The 24,918-nt window shown below is 44.9% G+C and overlaps 1 protein-coding gene across 1 annotated transcript in view; it reads left to right on the top strand.

Moving 5' to 3' along the window:
• Window positions 1-24,918, top strand: part of DNAH2 (dynein axonemal heavy chain 2) — a 391,751-nt gene that overhangs the window by 311,024 nt on the left and 55,809 nt on the right. Inside the window, exons 60-70 of the mRNA XM_073623723.1 lie at window positions 3,249-3,459; window positions 3,575-3,691; window positions 5,344-5,485; window positions 6,937-7,106; window positions 7,258-7,374; window positions 10,490-10,654; window positions 15,746-15,868; window positions 16,204-16,352; window positions 16,698-16,764; window positions 18,137-18,287; window positions 24,427-24,575. Of these exons, the coding sequence (XP_073479824.1) occupies window positions 3,249-3,459; window positions 3,575-3,691; window positions 5,344-5,485; window positions 6,937-7,106; window positions 7,258-7,374; window positions 10,490-10,654; window positions 15,746-15,868; window positions 16,204-16,352; window positions 16,698-16,764; window positions 18,137-18,287; window positions 24,427-24,575 (1,561 nt within the window). The remainder of the gene's footprint in view (window positions 1-3,248; window positions 3,460-3,574; window positions 3,692-5,343; window positions 5,486-6,936; window positions 7,107-7,257; window positions 7,375-10,489; window positions 10,655-15,745; window positions 15,869-16,203; window positions 16,353-16,697; window positions 16,765-18,136; window positions 18,288-24,426; window positions 24,576-24,918) is intronic.

Consider the following 24,918-nt stretch of genomic DNA (forward strand, 5'->3'; position numbering starts at 1 on the left):
CATAGGCAAGTATCTGAAACACCTAGGTTGGATCCTCAACCTAGAAAGATCTTTCCTAAAACCAGTAAGAAAGCTGGAGTATTTGGGTCTGATCATAGATACAAGCCAGATAGAAGGTATTCTTACCTCAGGCAAGGGTCACTGCCTTAAGGGAGCCGATTCTGGTAGTCAGGACCAAGAAGGGTCCTTCTGTCCGCCTTTGTATAAGGCTGCTGGGAAAGAGGGTAGCTTCATTTGAAGTAGTTCCCTATGCTCAGTTTCAGTCAGGTCTGTTGCAACACAGTATCCTGTCGGCCTGGAACAAAAAGGTTCAGGCATTAGATTTTCCGATGCACTTGTCTCATGCAGTGCGTCAGTGCCTCAATTGGTGGTTAATACCTGAAAGCTTGCAGAAAGGGAAGTCCTTCCTACCGGTCACCTGAACGGTGGTAACAACGGATGCCAGTCTTTCGGGTTGGGAAGCAGTTCTGGAACAGTCTGCGGTCCAAGGGGTATGGTCCAAGGCCGAGAGGTCTCTACCCATCAACATTCTGGAGATCCGGGCGATATATCCAGACCTAAAGGCCTGGACTATCAGGCTACAGGGTTGCCCGGTCAGGATCCAGTCTAAATATGTCACAGCAGTGGCTTATGTCAATCATCAGTGAGGCACCAGGAGCAGTGCTGCTCAAAAAGAGGTGAACCAGATCTTAGTCTGGGCAGAGATGCATGTGCCATGCATATCAGCAGTTTTCATTCCAGGGATAGATAACTGGCAGGCGGACTATCTAAGTCACCAGCAGTTACTCCCAGGGGAATGGTCTCTGCATCCCGACGTCTTTTGGGCCATATGCCAAAGATGGGGGGTTCCAGATGTAGATCTCTTTGCTTCCTGATTCAACAAAAAGATAGACAGATTTGTGGCAAGGACAAGGGATCCTCTTGCATGCGGGACGGATGCGTTGGTGATTCCGTGGCATCGGTTCTCACTGATTTATGCATTCCCGCCTATTCTGCTACTGCCACGACTCCTTCGCAGGATCAGGCAGGAAGAGAAGTCACTACTTCTGGTGGTCCCCGCTTGGCCCAGAAGGATTTGGTATGCAGAAATAGTAAGGATGACGGTGGGTTCCCTGTGGACCCTACCGGTACACCCAGACCTGTTATCTCAAGCTCCAGTGTTCCATCCTGCTTTACAAACGCTAAATTTGACGGTTTGGCTATTGAGACCCACGTTCTGAAGAGTTGTGGGCTTTCAGGTCCTGTGATATCTACCTTGATCAATGCTAGGAAGCCAGCTTCCAGAATGATTTATCATAGAGTCTGGAAAGCTTATGTATCCTGGTGTGAATCCAGGGGTTGGCATCCCAGAAAATATGTGATAGGTAGAATCCTTGATTTTCTACAATTAGGATTAGAGATGAAGCTGGCCTTGAGTACCATCAAGGGCCAGGTCTCGGCCTTATCAGTATTGTTTCAACGGCCACTTGCTTTGCATTCTTTGGTCCGAAACTTTATGCAGGGGGTGATGCGTCCTAATCCTCCGTTTAAGGCGCCCCTAAACCCCTGGGACTTGAACTTGGTTCTGTCAGTGTTACAGAAACAACCTTTTGAACAAATACGTCAGATTCCTTTGGTCTTGCTGACAAGGAAACTAATTTTTCTGGTAGCCATCTCTTCTGCTAGAAGAGTATCAGAATTAGCAGCTCTTTCCTGTAAAGAGCCTTATTTGATTATACACAAGGATAGAGTGGTATTGCGCCCTCATCCTAGTTTTTTACCGAAGGTGGTTTCAGATTTTCATCTAAACCAAGACATTGTTCTGCCTTCCTTTTTTCCAGATCCCTGTTCTTCGGAAGAAGGGTCACTACATTGTTTGGATGTAGTAAGAGCAGTCAAGACCTATCTGCAGGCAACTGCTCAAATTCGCAAAACGGATGTTTTGTTCGTGCTGCCAGAGGGTCCCAATAAAGGACAGGCAGCGTCAAAAGCTACCATTTCTAAATGGATTCTACAGTTGATTATTCAAGCTTATGGCACATTACACAGGAGCTATTGGTGCTTCTTGGGCAGTGCATCACTGGGCCTCTATGGCTCAAATCTGCAAGACCGCAACCTGGTCTTCAGTTCATACATTCACCAGATTTTATCAGGTGGATGTGAGAAGGCATGAGGATATCGCCTTTGGGCGTAGTGTGCTGCAGGCAGCGGTACAAGGTCCTCAGGTCTGATTGCACCCTACTTGGTTGTGGTTCCCCTCCCCTCAGGTAGCATTGCTCTGGGACATCCCATCAGTAATTACTGAGGCTCTGTGTCCCGTGATGTTCGAGAAAGAAAATAGGATTTTTTATAACAGCTTACCTGTAAAATCCTTTTCTTTCGATGGACATCATGGGACACAGAGGTCCCGCCCCTCTTCTAATACACTTATATTGCTTGGCTACAAAACTGAGGTATCCTTGCAAGGGGAGGGATTATATAGGGGGTTGAACTTCCTGTTTAGGGTGTGACCAATGTCCAATCACCTAGTGATACCTATATAACCCATCAGTAATTACTGAGGCTCTGTGTCCCGTGATGTCCATCGAAAGAAAATGATTTTACAGGTAAGCTGTTATAAAAAATCCTATTATTTGCATAACTCCTCCCAAGAGCCAGCCCACTGCTTGTGTCAGAGCTGAGGACTCTTGAGAGGAGTACTGAGGCTGGTGGGAGGGGCCAGCAGGGTGCAGTATATGAAAAAACAGGTGTGTAGGCGCTTCTACCATAACAGCTCCACCCGCTGCTCAGACCTCAAGGCTGCCGACACCTTCAGTGTACCAAGATAAGGAAAGGGATGGTCGGCACTCAGGATAACATCCAAAAAGTGATATTCCGTTATTGAAAAAACATGTACAATGCTGTAAAACCAGCCTAAGCGTTTCGTAAATTAGTCCTAAACTATGACTAAGAATGAACGTCCGAAACACGTAGGACGTTTTTACAGCGTTGTACATGTTTTTTCAATAAATAAATATCACTTTTTGGATGTCATCCTGCGTGCCGATCATCCCTTTCCTTATCTTTTTCCGGCCTCTCTCACCAGCCAAGATTTTCCTACATTGCATAGAGAAGCACAGAGACCCAGCGATGGCACCACTAGATCTATAATAAGCTATTTTTAATGAAAACAGAAAGGTTTTGTTTAAAAATGTCATTAGTTTTGGACAATACATCTGAATTGTTCTTTAGGCATCTTATTATATGTGTCTCCTCTTTTCCCCCCCAAGCCTCCTGAATGAGAAGCGGACGGAGTTGGGAGAGAAGGCCACCAAGCTGCGGAACGGACTATTCAAGATCGAAGAGACCCGAGAGAAGGTGGAGAAGATGTCAGAAGAGCTGGCCATCGCCAGGAGCAAAGTGGCTGAGTTCCAGAAGCAGTGCGATGAGTACCTGGTCATGATTGTCCAGCAGAGGAGAGAGGCCAACGAGCAGCAGATGGTCAGTCTGGACCCGGCCAACCACATCGATTTTTTTTTTTTTTTTAATCTTTTCTTTTAAATTTCCGTTTTCCTTTAACAATTATGTCCAACAATTCTCCACATCTCTCTATCAGACGGTCACAGCCCACAGCGAGAGGATCGGAGCGGAGGAGATAAAGTGTAAGGCTCTGGCAGACAATGCACAGAAAGATCTGGAGGAGGCACTTCCCGCTCTGGAGGAGGCCATGAAGGTGAGCTCCAACTTTGCTTCTTGAGCGTTGGAAAGGGTGTGTCCACCTAAAAGTGATATTTAGGTCATGGTTGGTATCTGGTGAGTTGACCAGTTCCTTAAAAGCCCCCGATGGCAAGGTCACAAGCCATGGGTTAATTTACTAAAACTGGAGAGTACAAAATCTGGTGCAGCCACAGGCATTGGCCACTGAAACCTGCTTTTCCTCCTCTCCCTCCCACAGGCATTCAGCATCTGCAGGAGGAAAATGGAGGGGATTGGTTCCTCTACATGCCGCCCCCCCAGCGCCCCTTCTACACAGGTCACTTGTCTTCTGCTGCCCTTAGACCTCTTTGTGCTCCCCTGGCCCTCCCACGTGCCCCTGCAGTGCTACCGGCCTTCCCTGCTCTGCTGGCCGCTGCCTGGGATGTGTCAGGATGGAAAGGGGCTGGTAAATATGTCATTGGACAGAGTCAGTGATCGGAACCAATCGATCTTTTGTCCATTCATAACTGCATAATGTATAAGCATAATAAACTCTGTGCTTCAGTTTGTGAATGAATGGGAAGCTCTGTATAGCGCTATGCTGTCCATTCATTCTGTGCAGCTGAGGCTGCAGAGATGGAGAATGAGGGCTGAGTCCTCAATCTCCATTCTCTGTTTCAAAGGTGAAACATCAAAGGTCTGTTTAGATCCCTGATATCTCACCAAAGACAGGGCTCTTAAAAATAAAAAATACAATTGTAAAAAAAAAAAATAATAAAATAAAATGGTAAAAAATAAATTAAAAATAACAAAAATAAAAAAACTACTGACGTCAGTGGTGGAACTTCCAGGGTCGCAAAGGTTGCACTTGCATCCGGGCATTCCGGCACCATGGGGGGGTCCCAAGACTGCAGGAATGGGGCCCGCTGCAGAACATGTGAAAGGGTCCCACTGCAGGACCATAATAAAGGGCCCCATGACGGGAGTAAAGGGCCCTGGTATCAGTGGAAAGGACCCCAGGCTTGAAGAAAAGGGCCCCAGCAGGAGGTCCCTTCATGGGTTCTTGCATCGGGGCCCTGAAGATTCTAGTTAAACCTCTGATCTGCCCTTAGCACAGGCATGCAAGCAAGAGGGTGTGCTTAGCTGAGAAAGCCCTTCCTCCCCTCCTGAAGACTTCTGGGATGGATGACATAATTTGCCTAGGCCTAAAAAACCAGGAAGTAACTGAAGAAATGTGAAAAAAAGTTTGAAACAAGTAAATATGATATACTGTCCTATTTATTTACTAATGTTCGTTGCATGAGGATTAAAAATAGTGTTGATTGAGAAAGTGACCTTCCGCTTTACCCAAAGTTCCAGTGTCTCCTCTTGCCTTGATTGATCAGAAGACACATAATCCATATATTCTTGTAGTAGAATTAGACTGCAAAGTCTTCTGAGAGAGACTAAAAAAAATTGTCAGAAAATGATGAGAAGAAAGTGAGTAGACATTCTAGGCGATGGAGAAAGCCACAACCATCTATTCCTGTATCTTCTCTTGCCCCGGCTGACCGTGCTTCATAAACTGCAGACATCTTGCAGAGCCTTCACTAAGGGGCTATTAGAATAATGCCAAAATCCTTTTTACCGTTGTTGAAATTTTTCCTTTATAAAGTTGCATTTGCAATCTCTCCTTTCCATTCCCACTAGGCCCTGGAGACGTTGAACAAGAGGGACTTGACAGAAATCAGAGCCTATGGACGGCCACCAGCCCTGGTGGAGACTGTCATGAAGGCCGTAATGACCCTGAGAGGGAATGAACCCACCTGGGCCGAGGCCAAGAGGCAACTAGGTAAGGCTGGAATAGGGAAAAGTGGCTGGCAGAGACCAGAGAGATGTTTTTTGGGTGCAGCACCAGGTCCAAGGTTTCAGTGCCAGTGTAAAAAGTAGTACGTCTCCGGGAGACTTCATCATATGGAAGTCTGTACTGTGTTACTGTGTTTTCATCAGTTCATGTGTAGAATGTTAGAATGAACATCAATAGGACTACACTGTGACCTATGGTTAGTCTTGGAACGCCTCTCAAAGTATAAAGAAAGCTTAATCCCTCATGTCTTCTGATAGGGGTGTCAGCATGTGTATTCACTCATCCTCCAGTGATAAATCCGTTGTCTATAACAAAAGCCACACTCCCAGGCTGACCAAAATGTGAATGTTAATGTGAAACGGCCTTCAGACAGCTCTCCTTCAAAGTCTTTGCCCTCCCCCCACACTCACACACATACACACACACTTCCAAAGCATTTCGCCCTGCCCACCGGGCTTAGTCATAGATCTCTATGACTAAGCCCTAGATCTCTATGACTAAGCCCTGGTAGACGGAGTGAAATTTGTCAGGGGGCGTGGCCTGCGAAGGAGAGCTGTCTGAAGGCCATTTCACATGTACGCCGCTCACACTTGGGTAGGGCCAGGAGTGCAACCTTCTTTATATACAATCAATAGTACTACAGTAGAAAAAGAGTTAACAGAGTTCTAGTATCTATCTATATATCTATCTAAGAATTGTAATCCTGTCCAGCAAGTCCTTTGATTTTCACTATGTAATATGTCAGAGCTATATAAATGTATATTAATAATAATGTGTGACTGCGGGGGGACATTAGAGTGTAAGCTCCTCTGGTTCAGAGAGTGATTAACCCGGCTCAGTGTTCTCTGTAGAGCACTGCGATATATGTCAGAGCTATATAAATGTATAATAATAATGTGTGACTGTGGGGGAACATTAGAGTGTAAGCTCCTCTGGTTCAGAGACTGATGAAACTGGATCAGTGTTCTCTGTACAGCACTGTGGAACATGGAAAGAGATTAATGCCTGTATTGTCAGCTCCATCAAGTGGCCAAAATGTGATATGGCTTTCTGAAAAACCTCAATGAGAAAACTATACCATATGGATCCACTAGATGGAGCTGACAATACAGGCATTAATCTCTTAGAAAAAATACAGGACCTTTGGTTCAACTTTGACAGATGTTTCTGACTTTTGTGCAACAAATGTTTTATCAATAGACCCATAGGTGTCTATGGTAGTACAATTAGATTGTAAGCTCTGGGGCAAAGGCAGAGAGGTGGAGATTCTGGGACGGGGACTAATCTAAATAATGTTCTCTGTACAGTGCTGAAGAACATGTTGACACTAAACAATATCTAAATAAAAACAAAATGAGTTTGAAATGTCCGATGTCTGAACCAGTGTACGAGAACCTTCCACAGTCTCTGATTTTTGATGCCATTTCATTTTCCAGGTGAGCCCAACTTCATCAAACAGCTCATCAACTTTGACAAGGACAACATCCCCGAGCGGGTCCTGAAAAAGATTGGCCAGTACTGTGTCCTGCCAGACTTCCAGCCAGACATTGTTGGCAGGGTGTCTCTGGCGGCCCGCTCCCTGTGCATGTGGGTGCGTGCCATGGAGGTGAGCACAGTATCCTAAGTCAGTGGGATTGGCATGGGTGTGGCCATGTTTGCCACACATGAGTTGGTAGATGTTCGTGGTCTTTTTGGATGCTCTGTCTTTCTGAGTCTCCATCCCTCGGTTACAACTTTTCTTTCTTTCTTTTTGGCAGATGTATGGTCGTATATTCCGTGTGGTAGAACCCAAAAGGGCCCGCATGAACGCAGCCATGGCACAGCTGGCGGAGAAGCAGGCATCACTGGCTGAGGCTCAGAATAAACTCAGAGAGGTAACAGTGGCTGTAATACCCTCATTGTATTGGTAGAAATCACATTTAAGGCATGGTAAACCTTCCTACCTGCATAAGATGAGCCGTGATCATGTAGTTTCATGGTGTCAGTTGTTGCTCTGTACGCACAGCCCGTTGTACAATAAGGGCTCATTTACACTTGTTTCGACTTTAACACACATTAAAGCACCTACCGCTTCAACATGCTTTTTTGATATTTTCAATGTTTCTGTGATGGTTTTTGAAGCTTTATTGAAGCTTGGAAAATGCCCTGTGTTTGTTGAGTTTCTGTTTGTTTTAAAGGGGCCCAGCAAAACCCTGGCTCAGTAGTACCCCCACTCAGCAGATCCCAAACTCATTAGTACCCTTGTTCAGCAGACCCCCAACTCATTAGTACCCTCGTTCAGCAGATCACCTGCTCAGGAGTAACCCCCCAGCTCTGCTGATCCCCCACTCAGTAGTAACCCCCAGCTCTGCTGAGCCTCTGGTTTGCAAATTCTCCTCTCTCTCTGGTTCCCGCTCACCTCTCGCTATATTGCTCCTACGCTGCCCACAATGTGTGGCATATGCTAGTTTTCCTTGCTCCAGTTCCCCAGCTCTGCTGATCCTCTGCCACTCAGTCCTCTCTCTCCGGTCACCTTACGCCATAGCGTTCCCATGTTGCACACCACGTGTGCCGTCTGCTAGTTGCTCCGCTCCATTATGGACCCTGCTCATCTTCCTGCTGCTCCACCCTGCACACCAGATGTGTGACGTCTGCACCAGACACTCCCAAAATATATAGACATGAACAGGAAGTGACTACTGATGACGGCTTTCCGATTCGCTTGTTGGTTTCCCAGTGCATCCTGGGATATCTCATAACCGCAATACCTCCAAAACAAAGCAAAGCTTGCTCTGAGTAAAAGCCTCTCAAAAACTGCAGGTTATGTTAGCGAGTTTTGTCATAGATTTCTATGGAGGCTTTGGAGATACTTTGAAGCACCAAGAAAGTGACATGGGATATTATTTTTGAAGCAAAGCAAACACAACGTGTGAACTGGACTGTAAGCATTTTATAAAGTGACAGGAGCTTTGATTGGCATTCAGAGAGCTTTAAAAAAACGTGTAAAATTACACATTTTGAAGCAAATGTAAATGAGGCCTTAAAGCGGTTGTAACCCTAATAAAAAAAAAAAAAAAGGATCATGTTCCTTTAACCACTTTAGCCCCGGAAGATTTCCCCCCTAATGACCAGGCCATTTTTTGCGATACGTCACTGCGTCGCTTTAACTGACAATTGCGCGGTCATGCAACGCTGTACCCAGACAAAATTGACTTCCTTTTTTCCCACAAATAGAGCTTTCTTTTGAGGGTATTTGATCACTTCTGCAGTTTTTATTTTTTGCGCTAAATACAAAAAAGCGCGACAATTTTGAAAAAAAAATATATTTTTTTACTTTTTGCTATAATGTAAAAAAAATTATTTCTTCATCAGTTTAGGCCAATATGTATTCTTTTACATATCTTTGGTAAAAAAAAAATCGCAATAAGCGTATATTGATTGGTTTGCGCAAAAGTTATAGCGTCTACAAAATAGGGGATAGATTTATGGCATTTTTATTATTAATGTATTTTTTTTTACTAGTAATGGCGGTGAGCAGCGATTTTTAGCAGGACTGCGACAAATCGGACACTTTTGACACTTTTTTGGGACCAGTGACATTTATATAGCGATCAGTGTTATAAAAATGCACTGATTACTGTATAAATTACACTGGCAGGGAAGGGGTTAACACTAGGGGGCGATTAAGGGGTTAAATGTGTTCCCTTGGGAGGTGTTTCTAACAGTGGGGGGAGGGGACTGACTGGGAGTACAGAGAGATCGCTGTTCCTGATCATTAGGAACAGACAATCACTCTGTACTCCCCTGACAGAATGGGGATCTGTTTGTTTACATTAACAGATCCCCTTCTGGCTCTCTATGGAGCGCTCGCGGGTGGCTGGCAGACATTGCGGCCACTGGCCATACGCATCAGCTCCCCTGCCATGCAGCACGCGCGCGCCCACTATAGCTGTTAAAGGGACCGACATACAGCTACGGCGATTTGCAGAAAAGAGCCAACCTGCCACAGTATAATGACGGCAGCTGGTCGGCAAGCGGTTAAAGCATGTTACACAGCCAAGTGCTTGTTCAGTGTTATTTGTCCCTTTATGTGCTGTAAAATACCTGGTTGATCCTGCCTGTTCCTGTGTCCCCCTATGTGAACTGAACACTTTAATCATGACTGCTGACCGATTATTCTGTGGTCAGATTACGTGCCTCCATCATCCTGCTGTGTTAGATTCTCTCCTCCTCCCCTCCTCCCCTCCTGCAGCTATTCCATGTGTCTGTAAAGTTAGTGATGACAATTTCTGGCAGCCCCTCTGTAATAGTAAGATATACGGTGCAGTGTCTTGGTTTTTTTTAAATCAAGCGGCTAAATACTTTATATCACATTGCCACTGTGCGGTCACGTGACCTCCTGGCTGACATCAGAGGGACATCTCAGCCTTTCCTGTTATAGTCCTCAGATCGGGGAAGGAGAATGGCAGGATGTCACATGACCACACAGCGGAGATGTGAAATAAGGTATTTAGCTGCATGATTTAAAAAAAACAAAGACACTGCACAGTACATCTTGTTATTACAGAGGGGGCTGCCAGTAATTGTAATCACTAACTTAACCAATGTAATCTTCACATTCCAGTGTCAGCAGTTGTAGTTTGTGTTAAAACATGAAGCATGCGACATGGCACTGCCCAGATTAATGCATGACCTCTGTGGTCTAAGAAATGGCACTTCCTGTGAAGAAACGACTTGTGCCACAATTCTTGGTCTCCCAGTCTAGTGGTTTGCAGGGGAGAGCTACACAGTAATTAGATCTGACACAGACACAAGCAGGCAGAGCATTCACAGGCACACAGAGCGCTCTTGTACAGTTTGGAAAGGGGATGGTAAGGTATGCATTGGATGCAATATGTGATTGGAAAGGGGTCTTCAGCTAATGTTTTATAACTTGTGTTCTGTCATACGTATCAAAAATGGAACAATTGACAGTACAATTGACAGTAAAAGGGTTTCTCTTCTTGGCAGGTGGGCGAACGCCTGGAGCAGCTGAAAATGCAGTACGGAGAGAAGTTGGCCCAGAAGGAAGCGCTAAGGGCGGAGGCAGAGTTGATGGAGGTGAAGCTGCAGAGAGCTGGAACCCTGGTGACGGGACTGGCAGGAGAAAAATCTCGCTGGGAGGAAACGCTTAAGGTCAGTTTCATGCTATGTTCTGGGGGTCTCCAGCCATGCTACAAAACTGCTGGTGGCTGGAATCTTACCATATCTTTATCACAATCACTAATGTATACCCCTACAATCCAGCTATATTGAGGTGATATAAGACTGATGAAGGTGGATTATTTGAACCCCGAAGCATTGGCCTTCTTATTCTGCTCATTTTCTAATAAAATATTTTGGACTCTCACCTATAGGTGTGGAGCTCCATCTCCTTCCTATATAATGAGAAAAAAAATATATGATGGAGTCATAACTTTTTCCTTGTCTATCCAAAGATTTAAAAAAGTCTAGCTTTACAAACAATATAACTCTTTGAGAGTCTGCAGCTGCTGCGGCTGTATTGGGCTGGGTGGTGCACTTTTGCGGAACCTACAGGGAAGTTGTTAGAAATCATGGGGCCCCCCTTTTGAACTGATGGGACCTGGGCCCAGTACAGAGGGTTGGCTGTACTGCCTTATCAGTGACCCTGGGTAGCTACATTTAGTGCAGTAGGCAGCCAGGGATTAATGCCTGGAAAACAAGAAGTCTGCTTTCCGAGTATTTGTCCCTTGGTACATACTGTCCTAAACAGAAGTACCACTGAGCTCACTGCTCAGCTCCATCCAACAGCAGCAGCTGTCAAACTCTGAATGAGTTTGACAGGCTGCTCACAGCATGGCTGGGTGCCACACATGTGCCCTAAACCCCATGCACATGGCCTTTAGTTTAGAAAATAATGTAGCAAAGTCCCGGGCCTCTTTAGGCCTAATAGTTACCTCCAGAGTCAGGGACAGCTGACATCCTTCTGTGTAGAGTGGGTTACGAGGCATGGTGGGTGTAATGCAAGATTGCATTCAAGAAGTGTCAGGCGCCCATGAATCTAAGAGATTTATTGTCTCTTGAACAGAACTGTAAGAGAGAGGGTTTAGGGCCAGGACACCCTTAGATAGTTGCAATGTTAATTAGCAAACTCCGAGACTTCTATAGGTAGACAGCCATGCAGGGAAAGGCACCCAGCAGGACATGTCTGCATATGTAGGCTCGCTGCCTCCTATGGCAACAGTCGTATAACAGTTTCTAACACACATTGTAACAAACTTCTGTACTTCCTCTACAATCTCCTTGTAGATCTTCACTCCACTGAGCTCCCAGTCTCTCCTTACTAGACTTGCTGATCCACTGCCACTGGATCCCCTGAGCTCTTCCAACCTTCTCAGTAAGTATCTTCCTCAAGCGTCACCCCTGCTTCCCTGCTGGGTCCCTAGCTTGGAACTCACAGATACTCCTCAAGCCTCTCCCCGCTGGCCTGCTCGGTCCTTGGCTTGGTACACAAGGCTGCTCTGCAAGCTTCACCTCTGTTGGCTGGTCCCTGGCTTGACACCTGCCGAAGTTTCCCAATTATTCATCGTCCCCGGTTGCTGAGAATACTGCTCCGGTGCTTGCTTCAGCTACTCACTGTGATCCCTGGTAATAAGGTGGTTGGTCCCTTAGTGGCGACAGCTTACCCTCTACCTCCGACCACGACGGGTTCTCTGGCCGGCAGAACCGTCACTTCTGGTTGGACTGCAAGCCGCAATCCCAACCCTACTCTGCTCTCCTGCTTCTGGATAGTCCACTCAGACAGCCCAGCAGCCAGATGCCCCCAACACACGTCCACCCAGACAGCCATCCAGGTGGCACCCAACACCAATCACCTGACTCCACCCAAATATAGAGGTTCTCCCAGCAGGCGAAGGGATTTAAGAAAACCCCTGCCCATTGGCTGAGATACCCCATATACTCCTAATCTGTCCTTGCATTGCCCTTGTCTTATCTAATGTCGCCAGGTACCCAGACACCTAGTTACAGAAGAGAAAAGTGTAGCAATTCCAGACTTAGGATGAAATCAATTGATCCCTAGCAATTAGCCAAGGCAACTATACTTGGCAGGTAAATTTAAGAGCAACCCTGCCTAAACATCAGGGTGCTACAATAAAAAAAAAAAAAAAAGATGGAAAGAGTTTTTTGACACTTACCATAAAATCTTTTTTTTTCAGTTAATTTGGTCTCAGCAGCAGGTATAACGCCCAGCCCACAGGAGGATTGACGCTAAGCAGTATGTTTCCCCCCTCTTTGTATGTTTCCCCCCTCTTTGGAACAACTGGGAGATCACAAGTTGCTATTAACACCCTGGAAAGGTAGACAGACAAAATCAAGTCCAACATTTTACCAAGCCACAGGCAAAAGCAGAAACCACAAAACCACAACTTGGGGGTGGGATCAGTGTCTCCCAAAGATCTATAAAGATTTTTGATGAGTACAAAAAAAAGGTTTCTTTATATATTTATTGGAGGACAATGCAAATGAATGGGGCACAGTGTAGCCCACAAGGGGAGGATCATGGCTAATTCCCCAGAGGTCTGCTTTGTCCCCCAATGAATATCTGGAGAACCTTTTATGCTGAGATGTCCTCACTATAGTCACTTTTTTTTCTTATCGGCGCTATAATGTGTTGATGGTGATTAGTAAACTCAACAACCTCTGCCCAGGGTAAAAGGATTTAAAAATGTTATTAGAAAAGTTACAAAGTAAAAGATTAGAAGTCAGAGAGATTAACACATGCAGAGGTTCTGGATTTGGTAAGTATATCAGAAGACCTGGTGTATTCATCAACACAGGAGGCTTCCAGGACAGTTGGTCAATGTAGACTGGTGGTTCTCAGCTCCTGTCCTCAGGACCCACTAACAGGCCAGATTTTAAGTATTACCTTGGGGAGATGGAAACTAGAATACTGCAATCACTGAGCAGCAAATGATATCACCTGTGATGTATTTCAGTTATCTTGCAAACCTGGCCTGTTAGTGGGTCCTGAGGACAGGAGTTGAGAACCACTGATGTAGACCCTCCAAATATAAACACTTGCATATTAACTCATTCATTTAACAATGCATTTGCACAAGAAACACATCAACATTTAGAAGAAATATTAATTTCTGGAACACCTTACCCACGATCTGAGAAAATTCACTGGTAAAGGCTCATTCACACTAGTGGTTGAGGGGCAGTTTTTACACGCCCCCAACTCAGTGGAGGCTGGTTCTCAAAATTTTTTTGGGGGGGGGGGCGCAAAAAAAATTTGAAAAAAAATCATCAATTGCAGCCACTGTGCCCTCAAATGCTGCCACTGTGCCCTCAAATGCTTGCCACTGTGCCCTCAAATGCTTGCCACTGTGCCCATCAAATGCTTGCCACTGTGCCCATCAAATGCTTGCCACTGTGCCCATCAAATGCTTGCCACTGTGCCATCAAATGCTGCCACTGTGCCATCAAACGCTGCCACTGTGCCATCAATTGCAGCCACCATCCAACGCTGCCACTGTGCCATCAAACACTGCCACGGTGCCATTAAACGCTGCCACTGTGACCATTAAACGCTGCCACTGTGCCATCAAATGCTGCCAGTGTGCCCATCATATGCTGCCAGTGTGCCCATCATATGCTGCCAGTGACACCGCGCCCACACACCCCCCCCCACGGATAGATCGCGGTACAACCCGCTCACACACACACCCCCTCCCGGCGGATGGATCGCGGGACACCCCACTCACACCCCCCCCCCCCCCCCGTGCGGATGGATCGTGGGACACCCCGTGCAGGAGGACCGGCGCTTACCGGGTGTTCTCTTCTCCGGCGTCTCCTCTCCAGTCAGCTTCCTCCGCTCTGTCCCACTTCCGCCAAAGCGCTGAGCATCCAATAGGGACGCCTGGTGCCTTGGCCGATCAGGAAACGGGTCTCACTGACCTGCCTCCAGATTGGCAGGGAGGCAATGCGGTGTGAAAATAGTGAATATTCATTCACTATGGTCACACAATTGGGTGGGATCAGGGTGCACTCTCTGCACCCCGAGCCCACCCTTTTTTGAAGCCTATTAGGGCCTCTGGCAGGCATAGTGCCCCCACCAAACACAACCTATTCAGGTGAATAGGGCCATTCTACAAGCTCCCTGCAACCAAATGTAATGCACATGGTTGCAGTGCACTAGTGCAAGGTTCAAGGGGTTAAAGCTGGAGGTGAGGAGGCGATACAAATGCCTCCTCGCTGCCTGTCAAATGCTCTCTGAAGAGCTATCCGAATGCAGATAGCTCCTCAGCAACCAGAGCAAGTATGAACAAGCCCTTAAATCCATAGAAACTATCACTACAGACTGTACAATGAGACATTCCCAAGACTGGGAACAGTAACAGTTTGGTCTAATAACTTATTTTTGCAAAGTGATTTCTAGCAAACAAACCAGTTATTATATAATAACCTAACATTAGCATATAAGCACCTAATATTGTCATTTAATCATTGATTAAATATATAATAATTTTTTTTTAATCAGTGGTAAGAGACTGTAATATGTGGACACAGTAAGGGAGTGCCATGGTTTAAATGGTCCAGTACCTCTGAAATGCCTTACGACAAAGCAGTCACTTCAGGCAATCAATGGCTCTTTTTTATTTTTTATTTTGTTTATTTACAATACAATATTATCTTTCATAAGCTCACCTAAGGCTCTTTTGTAGGCCAGCTCTGGTTTACGTTAAAGCTGGCCCTAGATGGGAAGAATTTAGAATGAAAATTCGTAGGAAAAGAATGTCCTAAGAAAGTTTGTTTTTCTAATCATTAATTGGGTCAAATTCGTTTTTAACCACAGTGATAAGAAAATTCGGAGATGCAGGATGGAAAATTTTTCCAGAATGAATGAATTTCTAACAGTGTATGTGGTTTTCGTTCAGTAAAGTCCATTCCAAAATCAAATGTTAAAAGCAAACAAAATCTTTCAAACGAAAATTGAGTGTTCTGAGACTTTTCCTAAGAATTTTCATTAAAAATTCTATCCATCTATGGCCAGCTTAAGGGTTTTTACACCTGAAGTATGCATCACTGTTATGCAGAATTCAGACCAGCACAGTGCAAAGTCAGTGACCATGGTCATATATATTGAGCTAGTATTGAGAGGTGTCCCAGACCCAAACCATTGCCAAGGATCTTCCTTTTAAAGCAATGTCAGTGATATATGTTTTCTCTGGTTACTGATACTAATTTTTTTTTTTTTTACAGGGTCTAGATCAGGATTTGGGTTTCCTAGTCGGTGACTGTCTGCTGGCCTCGGCTTTCTTGTCTTATATGGGGCCTTTCCTATCCAACTACCGTGATGAAATCCTTTCCATCTGGATCAAAAGGGTGATTTTTCTTTATATACAAAGCTCTAACACAGAACTCATTGGTTCTGCTATATGAACTTTCTCTATATACAAAGCTCTAACACAGAACTTGTTGACTCTGCTATGTGCACCGAGATAGATCAACCATGCAGGTTTTTTTGAGGTGAGCCAATATGAACTTCAAACACCTCCAACCAAACAAATTCCACAAACAAGAAGACCCCAGTTTAAGTCAGGGATAAATCTTTTAGGGATCCACTATTTATATTTCAAGAATTTAAGAACCATTTGTCCCAACTGTTAAAATCTGTGCATTGTGTTCCATGAATGTACCATTCTGTCCACATTGTCCAGGTGAAGGAGATGCTGGTACCCTGCTCCCCAGAGTTCGACCTTTCCACCTTCCTGTCCAGTCCCACCATGGTACGTGAGTGGAACCTGCAGGGCCTCCCGTCCGACAGCTTCTCTAGTGATAATGGTGTCATCGTCACACGTGGGAACAGGTAATGCCTTTGGCCATTCCTTCACTCTGTGCCAATACTAAGTGATAAGGTCAAGGAATAAGAGGAGTACTGTAATTTAGTGGTTATATCGGGGACCTTGTACTGTTAGGCTCCTGATTTTAATTTCCTCCAGACTTTTGTTTGCATGGAGTTTTTTCTTTTTCCTTCATGGTCTGTGAGGATTTCTATTTTCCTTCCACCCTCTGATAAATATTCTAAAGGTGTTATGTACTTCCCCCGAGGATGTAATTATTGTGAGAATGTGCTGCATTTTACAATTTTAAAAGCCCTGGCATCCCTTAAGAAGTCTTGTTCCTTAATTCATGATGCTTTTTTTATATTCAGGTGGCCACTAATGATAGACCCACAGGGACAAGCCAGTAAATGGATCAAAAGTATGGAGTCTGCTAAGGTAAATCCATGAACATATGTTCTTCAGCAAGCAATGTTCTCAAGATAATCCCTCCATACTATGTGCTTGTCTCAATCCGGAGCACTAAGTGTCTTTTCTATCTGCTGCCTCCTTCCTCTGCTATCAGCATGAATCACTTCTGCAAAGTTTTCCTGACACCAATAGAAAAAAGTTGACAGGGAAGTGAGCTCCAGCACTCAACCTGTGACTGACAGCCTCTGTTCTATTCCTGTGAGCTGTGTAAAGGGGGGGGCGTGTCTCCTCCCTCCAATCTGCTCTCAGAGCTCTCCTTACTGAGCTCAGCAGCGTGTAACTTCAGCTCTCCTTCCCCTTTTTTCTGAACTCTCAAACAAGCTTTAAAAATTCAGAGAAGAGATGGTGGCAGATAAACAGGTACAGCTTATGTAGAAGGATTTATTTCATCTCTGTGTATCACCTGAGGCCAGTTACTTCACTGGGTATATGTGAGGGTTTACAGTCACTTTAATTAATGTTGATTGCCATTGGCTGCTGGTGTCAGATGGGTCCACGGGGAGCTGAAATCACACTCTGCTACTTGGGTCACATGCTATAAAGAAACTGCAAGTTTTTCTTGTCCAGAATATATTTGTTCTACAGAAACCAACCTCCAGTTCCTTCTGCTTTAGTCACATGTGCTGGGAAGGAGTCAACTTCTGTTTCCTCCAGATTGGATCATATGTGCTGGACTGGGGTCAGCCTCCAGCTCCCCCTTTCTTCATTGCATGTGCTGGACTAGGATCATCTTCCAGTTCCTCTTTTCTGTATTTCTTTGTAGCCATGAGGTCATCCTCCACTTCCCTCAGCCTGAATCAATTTTGCTGGAGTGCGTCAGCTTCCAGTTCCTCCAATCTGAGTCACATTTGCTAGATTGGTTCAGTTTCCACTTCCTCCAGCTTGGATTAAATTTGCTGGAGTGGGTCAGCTTCCAGTTTCTCTAGCCTGGGTCAGATTTGCTAGACTAGGTTAGCTACTAGTTCCTCCAGCTTGGATCACATTTGTTGGGTTGAATCAGCTTTACGTTCATTCAGCCTTGACCACATCTGCTGGATTGGGTCAGTTTTCAGGTCATCAAGCTTTGACCTCAGGGACTTGGATAGAGTCATCCTCCAGTACCTTTCTGTATCACATTTACTGAGATGGGATCATCTTCCAGCTCTCTAATCCTGGGCCGTATGTGCTGGTCATCTTCCATCTCCTCCAGCCTAGATCATATGTGCTGGGATGGGGTCAGCTTCTAGTTGCTTCTAGAGGTCAACCCACATTTCCTCCTGCCTGGATGATATGTTTTGGGAAGGGATAGAACATCTATTCTCTTTCACTTTTTTCACATATTCCTTTGTATTTCACTTAGGGTCTAAAAGTCATCGACCTACAAATGACCGATTTCATGCGCACCCTGGAACAGGCTGTTCAGTTCGGGACACCCGTCCTTCTACAGAATGTCCAGGAAGAGCTGGACCCTTTACTGGCACCTATTCTCAACAAGTCTGTCGCCAAAGTGGGTGAGTAATGCAGAGACGAAACAGGTGCCAGTTGGTATTGAAGAAGGTGACTGGTGGGGTGAGGCAAATGAGTACCACAGAGACACCCCCCGAATGGCATATAGAGTTATATATGGATGTGATTAAAAACAAAGTCATTTCGTTACTGTATAAATCCAAGATGATCCCAAGACAGCTACTATTTAAACTTGATACATCTCTCCGAAATATTGTAGGGCAGAAAAAACACTGGTGGGATCAGTAACATCCAATCTTTTGGGATGCTTTGCCATCCTGCAGGCTCTGCCTCGCTACTGAACCAATCACAGCTGGTAAACTTTTTCAACCTATTAGATTAATTTAAAAAATTTGGCATACTAGTTTTCCTGCACTTGTGTGCAAGCCCGTTTTCATTGCTGATATATATTTTGCCAGTGACTCTTATACCCACATATACTGTATTAACATCACACACTGGTGTGCTTAGTATTCCACATTAAGAGTGGGCATGGTTTTCATTGTTACAGACAAAGCCTGGGGAATGCCCAGGGAAAAATTCCAAGCCTACTTACCACCAGCTCGCAGACAACCCAATTAACCTGTCTAATAGTATGCGTTAAAAACAGGGGTTTAGTCCGCACGCATTTGCAAACGCATTAGTAAGCCAAAGAGCCTCGTCACAGCACCCTGATATCTGTGGTCCTAACACTAAAGTATGAGCATCCCCATAGTGGAGGCACATGCATTCTGATGGATAAATGAGGACAGGTGGACTGAAGGGCAGCCCACCCCTTCTTAAAGGTACAGGAGCACACCAAACACCCAGCAGATAGCACTATGGCTGCAAAGGTGTTGGTGCGCTGCTGGACCAATACACACACCAAAGTGATCACAAAAAATTTGCCACCACCCTCATTTATAGCTGGCTATCGCAGTAAGCGGCATTGGAGGGCCACAAGCAGATACAGACAAAGCCTGGGTAATGCCCAGGAAAAAATTCCAAGCCTACTTACCACCAGCTCGCAGACAACCAAATTAACCTGTCTAACAGTATGAGTTAAAAACAGGGGTTTAGTCCGCACGCATTTGCAAACGCATGGGTAAGCCACAGAGCCTCGTCACGGCACCCTGATATCTGTGGTCCTAACACTAAAATAAGAGTGGTTTTCTTTGTGCCAGGGGTGCTGCTAGGATTGTAAAAGACCTGGGACACCTTTGAGCACACCGAGCAGAAGAGTAATGCGCATTCAATGCGCGCAGCGGCAAACAGTGGGTGTGGCTAAATGGGGTAACTATGGGAGGGGCTTAAGGGACGTGGTTAAATAAAACAATTCCCCCAGTTTTATCCCCCATGTCAATCTGTCCCCCAGTATAATTCCCCCAAGGTCAGTCTGTCCCCCCCAGTATAATACCCCCAGGTCCGTATATCCCCCAGTATAATTCCCCCTGGTCAGTCTGTCCCCCAGTATAATCCCCCCAACTCAATCTGTCCCCCAGTATAATGGGTTAAACTGTGGGAGGGACTTAAAGGGCGTGGTTAAATAAAAAAATTCCCACCAGTATAATCCCTGTCAGGTCAATTTGTCCCCAGTACAATCCCACAAGGTCAACCTGTTCCGCAGTATAACCCCCCTCAGATCAGTCTGTCCCCCAGTACATAGTTACATAGTAGGTGAGGTCAAAAGAAGACACAAGTCCATCAAGTCCAACCTATGTGTGTGATTATATGTCAGTATGACATTGTATATCCCTGTATGTTGTGGTTGTTCAGGTGCTTATCCAATAGTTTCTTGAAGCTATCGATGCTCTCCGCTGAGATCACCGCCTGTGGAAAGGAATTCCACATCCTTGCCGCTCTTACAGTAAAGACAAAACAAGGGGCTTCTGTCATCGCAAATATAGAGTGTGGTGGTCTCATCCCTATCAGAATGAACCATAGAAAAAGAAATCCCCCTATGTTTGGGACTTTAGCAGGCCACCAACTCTTTGGGTAAAAAAAATATATATTTTATTGATATGATTAAAAAAGACGTGAAAGCGTCTAAAACATACAAAATAGAAAATCATTCCATAGTAGATACACAATCAAAACAGAGAATATGTGTAGGGTGACAAAAAGTAGATGTACTCTCACAAGGGTAGTGTACCCCGATACCCGACGCGTTTCCGGTATTCTGGTACCTTCATCAGGGGTTTGAGAGTTGGGTATTTTGTGCATACGTGAATTCTACAAATATACAAAGAAACGTGTCAAAAAGAAGACATCACATTCTAGAAATGAATAGAGAATAGATACTGAGACCAAATAAGTACGAGTATGAAAGATAATTAAACATGCATGAAAACAGGTCACAATAAACCAATTATGAAGACTAATCATGCACAGTGTGGCAATATGAAAAACATACATATTAACAATGGTACATACCCAAAAGGAATGACTCTGTGTTCAGATAGCACCCATAGCCCCTGGGGTTAAGTAACGTAATTTTTTGTGAGTGCTAGACCAGGGCTATGTAAAACTAGTGTGTGTATAGAGTTGCCGATATCTATAAAAAAAGTATATTAATTGACCAGATTGTGTATATACTAGGGAATGATTTTCTATTTTGTATGTTTTAGACACTTTCACGTCTTTTTTAATCATATCAATAAAATATATATTTTTTTACCCAAAGAGTCGGTGGCCTGCTAAAGTCCCAAACATAGGGGCATTTCTTTTTCTGTGGCTCTTACAGTAAAGAACCCTCTACGTAGTTTGAGGTTAAACCTTTTTTCTTCTAATTTTAATGAGTGGCCACGCGCCTTGTTAATCTCCCTTCCGCGAAAAAGTTTTATCCCTATTGTGGGGTCACCAGTACGGTATTTGTAAATTGAAATCATATCCCCTCTCAAGCGTCTCTTCTCCAGAGAGAATAAGTTCAGTGCTCGCAACCTTTCCTCATAACTAATATCCTCCAGACCCTTTATTAGCTTTGTTGCCCGTCTTTGTACTCGCTCCATTTCCAGTACATCCTTCCTGAGGACTGGGGCCCAGAACTGGACAGCATACTCCAGGTGCAGCCGGACCAGAGAATTATCATTTTATCTCTGGAGTTGATCCCCTTTTTAATGCATGCCAATATTCTGTTTGCTTTGTTAGCAGCACCTTGGCATTGCACTCCATTGCTGAGCCTATCATCTACTAGAACCCCCAGGTCCTTTTCCATCCTAGATTCCCCCCAAGGTTCTCCCCCCCAGTGTATAGATTGTATTCATATTTTTGCCACCCAAATGCATTATTTTAAATTTTTCTACATTGAACCTCATTTGCCATGTAGTTGCCCACCCCATTAATTTGTTCAGATCTTTTTGAAATGTTTCCACCTTCGGAGAAGTTATTGTCCTGCTTAGCTTAGTATCCTCTGAAAATACAGAGATTGAACTGTTTATCCCATCCTCCAGGTCGTTTATAAATAAATGAAATAGGATTGGTCCCAGCACAGAACCCCGGGGGAACCCCACTACCCACCCCTGACCATTCCGAATACTCCTCATTTATCACCACTCTCTGAACTCGCCCTTGTAGCCAGTTTTGAATCCATGTACTCACCCTATGGTACAATCCCCCCAAGGTCAATTTGTCCCTCAGTATAATCCCCCCCCCCCCCCCAGGTCAGACTGGCCCCCAGTACAATCCCTGCAATAGTTGATTTATTAGCCCCCTCAATAGTTGCACAAATGTTTGCCAGATCACAGCTTTCACTAAAAATACACTAAAGTTACAGTATTATTAGCACACATAAACTCAACATAACTTCAAAATTGCTGTTAAATTCCTACTAAGGCCTTGTTCACATGGGGTGTACTAAAGTGTACCCGTGTGGGGGCCGTGTTTTCCTCGCATAGCGATGCACAGGTGTTCTATGTATCCATATGTAGGCAGTCAATTGGGACACAGTGACTGCACAGGCACAGTTTCTGCTCCCAGTCGGACATCCATGTGGGTGCACAGCCGGAATGCAGACAGTATGAGTTCAGGGGCATGCAGCCGCATCCACACAGATGTCAAATTGAGAACAGCTGCTATGTCTGTGCATCCGCTGCTTCCCACTTGACATCGATGGGACTACCTGCACGGGGATGCACGGGGGATATGGGGGCTTTGGTAAAACATCAGGGTTCCAAACAGACCCCTGGTGTCTCTTTTTTGAGGCAGAGAAATGACCTGAGGATATAGAGTCCCCATTCCCTTTCTCTTGAGTCTCAGCTGCACTGTATATGAATGAATATAAGTCTCTATACAGAGGCTTCTATTCATTCACAAACTGAAGCATAGTAAACAGTGTTCATTCAGGAAAAGGCTGGTGAACATCATATGACACCCATTTCTGTCCCCAGCAGCAGCTGGTGCTGGTGGGAAGCGGAGGAGGGGAATCCAGCCAGCAGCCCTGCAGAGGGGGAGCCAGGGATCAGTGCAGTGCAAACGGGTACATACCCTGATACTCCCCTGCAGTAGCTGAAGTCGGCGGGAGGGGGAGGACGGACGCCGGCCAGCAGTGCTGCAGGAAGTGGGCACCTGTGATTGGCGAGGGAGGGCTCAATATATGGGGGTTGAAGCAGTAGGGGGGGGGGTCTTTTTGGGAAGGTAAATCCCTCTGTGGCTCCCCTGCAGCACCCAAAGCTGGCGACAGGGGAGAGGAGGAGAAGCAGGGGATCAGTGCTATGGGGTGGGGGGCACACAAGAGCGGAGGGGGGTATATTGGAGAAAAGGTGGAGCAGCAGCAGATGCTCCATGATTGCAGTGTGTGAGGACACAGTGGACCCCACCCCCCTCAGTGCCCGTGTGCACCGCACACATTGCACCCATGAATGATACGCCACTGCTATTAACCAATAAACCCGGCCTAACCCCTAAACTGCTACAGAACCCCTAAATGGAACCTTTAAAGTGTAATTAAACCCCAGTACAAACATGTTATATATTGCATACCAGTCTTTGGATGTGGTGGCTGTATAAGTTTTCTCTTTTTCAGGCTCTTTCTATATTTCACCCAGTGATCCTGCCAGTAACACACTTCCTTTACTAGGATATCAATGCTCACTCACTGTACTGTACTCAACTTCCCCTCTCCTCATTCCCAAAAATTGTAAGCAATGTAAAAAATGTATGCCGTAACACATCCACAATGAGACTTTACAGATATTCAGTAGATCAAAATACATTCACGAAAAAAAAATTTGAAGGGAGGTCTGTCCCAAATGTTTTATAGAAGTAGTTAGTCACGTTTGGATGGATTTCTGTAATATTGAAGGTATTTTGTAGCTTCTTCAAGCCACTTCAGTTCTAATGGGTGTCAGGAACATACCCAGGTGTTTATATCCACACAGTTCACACAAACACCTTAATCCAATCACCATGGGATGTGTCAAGGCAGATGTTGATTGTCCAAGAACAGGACAGGAGGTGTGAAAGTTGTGGAACCCCCCTGTTTTAGTTACCTCATCACATTCTTGGTGTAAGGATGTCTGCATATGTGTTTATCATTTGAGCAGAAACATGAGCCACAGTTCTTCAGATTTGAATTGTCAAATCACTGGGGTAGAGATGTTAAAATGGAACCCCTGTTTCCACCCCTGAAGAAGTGGCTTGGATAAGCTAGGAAGCATCTTCAACATTACAGAACAACTCCAGCTGAATGTGACCAACTACTACTAGCTTTACCATGATCTGGATCAGACTTTTTCAACCTTTTTAACTAACATACCAGTCTCAGGGAAGCCCTGCTAAAAATGACCAGATCTACAACTCATGATACATTAGTGTATTGGTCAGTGGGAAGAATGCTCTTTACACTTGTGGTCATTGGGAAGCATTACCCCCTTATAGATAGCTAAAAAAGATCAATGGTGTCAGTGGGAACTTAACTAAAAGGCAAAAATTGGTCATTGCTCAAGGAAGCCCTAGCAACCTCTGGAGGAACCCTAGTCTTCCACGGAACCCTGATTGAGAAACCCTGATCTGGATATATAAGAACCTTCACAGACATTAAGAAAAGTTCACTAGGAAATTTAAAAAGGAACCAGCGAATCATCCAACTATAGCCACCTCCACTTTCCTCTGAATTACAACTTTCAGGAGCAATCATTTTCTAAAGGAAGACAATCTTGTTTTGTACAGGGGGAAAGCTCCAGATCCGGCTCGGTGATAAGGACGTCATGTACAATCCGGAGTTCCGGTTCTACATCACAACAAAACTTTCCAACCCTCATTACACTCCGGAGATCAGCTCACAGATCACCATTGTCAACTTCGCTGTGAAAGAGCAGGTAAGGGACTTCTTCTAGAAAAGGATTTCTTCTTATAGAAAGGGACTTCTAGAAAGGCAGTTCTGTTGGTAAAGTGAACCTGTTGTATGAATAACAATATTGGTGCAGAACAGATACAACAATGTGCTGCAATTACCTTTTAAATCCTGCAATTCTTTTTTTTTTTTGTTTGTGCACCCAGGTAGCCCCACTAACAATCTTGGACTTACATGTCATGTCCGCCTCCCTGTAAAACAGTTCAATGAGCCCTGTGCTAGCGCTGTCATTGGTTAGTGCAATACCCGCAAAGTAAAGCACATTACTAAGTTTCCATTGACATTCAGTTAACCGTGATCATTGGATT

Source organism: Aquarana catesbeiana, linkage group LG03 (assembly GCF_042186555.1).
Source record: "Aquarana catesbeiana isolate 2022-GZ linkage group LG03, ASM4218655v1, whole genome shotgun sequence".
In the NCBI taxonomy this organism is placed as follows: Eukaryota; Metazoa; Chordata; class Amphibia; order Anura; family Ranidae; genus Aquarana; species Aquarana catesbeiana.